The sequence below is a fragment of the Heptranchias perlo genome, chromosome 35 (genome assembly GCF_035084215.1).
Source record: "Heptranchias perlo isolate sHepPer1 chromosome 35, sHepPer1.hap1, whole genome shotgun sequence".
In the NCBI taxonomy this organism is placed as follows: Eukaryota; Metazoa; Chordata; class Chondrichthyes; order Hexanchiformes; family Hexanchidae; genus Heptranchias; species Heptranchias perlo.
The window spans coordinates 28,915,859-28,917,376 of NC_090359.1; the positions used below are offsets into that span (position 1 = coordinate 28,915,859).

The 1,518-nt window shown below is 54.1% G+C and overlaps 1 protein-coding gene across 1 annotated transcript in view; it reads left to right on the forward strand.

Annotated features, from left to right (window-relative positions):
- Positions 1-681, forward strand: part of LOC137301969 (zinc finger MYND domain-containing protein 15-like) — a 7,207-nt gene extending 6,526 nt beyond the window's left edge. The window contains exon 4 of the mRNA XM_067971686.1: positions 678-681. Within this exon, the coding sequence (XP_067827787.1) occupies positions 678-681 (4 nt within the window). The remainder of the gene's footprint in view (positions 1-677) is intronic.
- Positions 682-1,518: the final 837 nt, after the last annotated feature.

The following is a 1,518-nucleotide window of genomic DNA, read 5'->3' on the forward strand; positions in this document are numbered from 1 at the left end:
TTCTCTCTATCCCTCTCTCTCTCTCTATCCCTCTCTCTCTCTCTCTCTATTCCTCTCTCTCTCTCTATCCCTCTCTCTCTCTCTCTCTATCCCTCTCTCTCTCTCTCTCTATCCCTCTCTCTCTCTCTCTATCCCTCTCTCTCTATCCCTCTCTCTCTCTCTCTATCCCTCTCTCTCTCTCTATCCCTCCCTCTCTCTCTCTCTCTCTATCCCTCTCTCTCTCTCTCTATCCCTCTCTATCTCTCTTTCTCTATCTCTATCCTTCTCTCTCTCTCTATCCCTCTCTCTCTCTCTCTATCCCTCTCTCTCTCTCTCTCTATCTCTCTATCCCTATCCCTCTCTCTATCCCTCTCTCTCTCTATCCCTCTCTGTCTCTCTTTCTCTATCTCTATCCTTCTCTCTCTCTCTATCCCTCTCTCTCTCTCTATCCCTCTCTCTCTCTCTCTATCCCTCTCTCTCTCTCTCTCTATTCCTCTCTCTCTCTCTCTCTCTATCCCTCTCTCTCTCTCTATTCCTCTCTCTCTCTCTCTCTATCCCTCTCTCTCTCTCTATCCCTCTCTCTCTCTCTCTCTATTCCTCTCTCTCTCTCTCTCTCTATCTCCCTCTCTCTCTCTCTCTCTCATTCCCTCCATATTTTGTATCTTTTTACCTTTTTGATACTTTTTGTTTCCCGGAAGCTGAAATGTATCGAAAGGAAAACAAAGGAAATCCCGCCCCACCCGCGGGATTGGACACCGATGCGCGCTGCTTCAATGTGATTGGTTAATGTGCTTGTCAATCAAGGCTGGGCTCTCCCTTCCGCCTATGAAACTCCCGCCCCTCTACCTTACGGCGATTGGTGGTATTTAAAATGTGACATGCTGATTGGTCAGGCCAAGTGTCAATCAGAGTAAGTGCGTTCAGAGCTCTAGTCCCGCCCCCCTCGGCTGCTGATTGGTGGCCGGGCCTCGCCATTCCCCCATTGATTGGGGGTCGCTGCTGCCCATTATCCTTTGCCGGAAATGTGATTGGAGCCCGGGGAATGACAACAACAACTTGCATTTCCATGACCCCCTCCCATCTCTAACCCCCTCCCCATCTCTAACCCCTCCATGACCCCCTCCCATCTCTCTAACCCCCTCCATGACCCCCCCTCCCCCATCTCTAACCCCCTCCATGACCCCCCTCCCCATCTCTAACCCCCTTCATGACCCCCCCTCCCCATCTCTAACCCCCTCCATGACCCCCCCCTCCCCATCTCTCTAACCCCCTCCATGACCCCCCCTCCCCATCTCTCTAACCCCCTCCATGGCCCCCTCCCCATCTCTCTAACCCCTCCCATGACCCCCTCCCCATCTCTGTAACCCCCTCCATGACCCCCCTCCCCATCTCTCTAACCCCCTCCATGGCCCCCCCTCCCCATCTCTAACCCCCTCCATGGCCCCCTCCCCATCTCTAACCCCCTCCATGGCCCCCTCCCCATCTCTAACCCCCTCCATGACCCCCCCCTCCCCATCTCTAACCCCCTCCATGACCCCC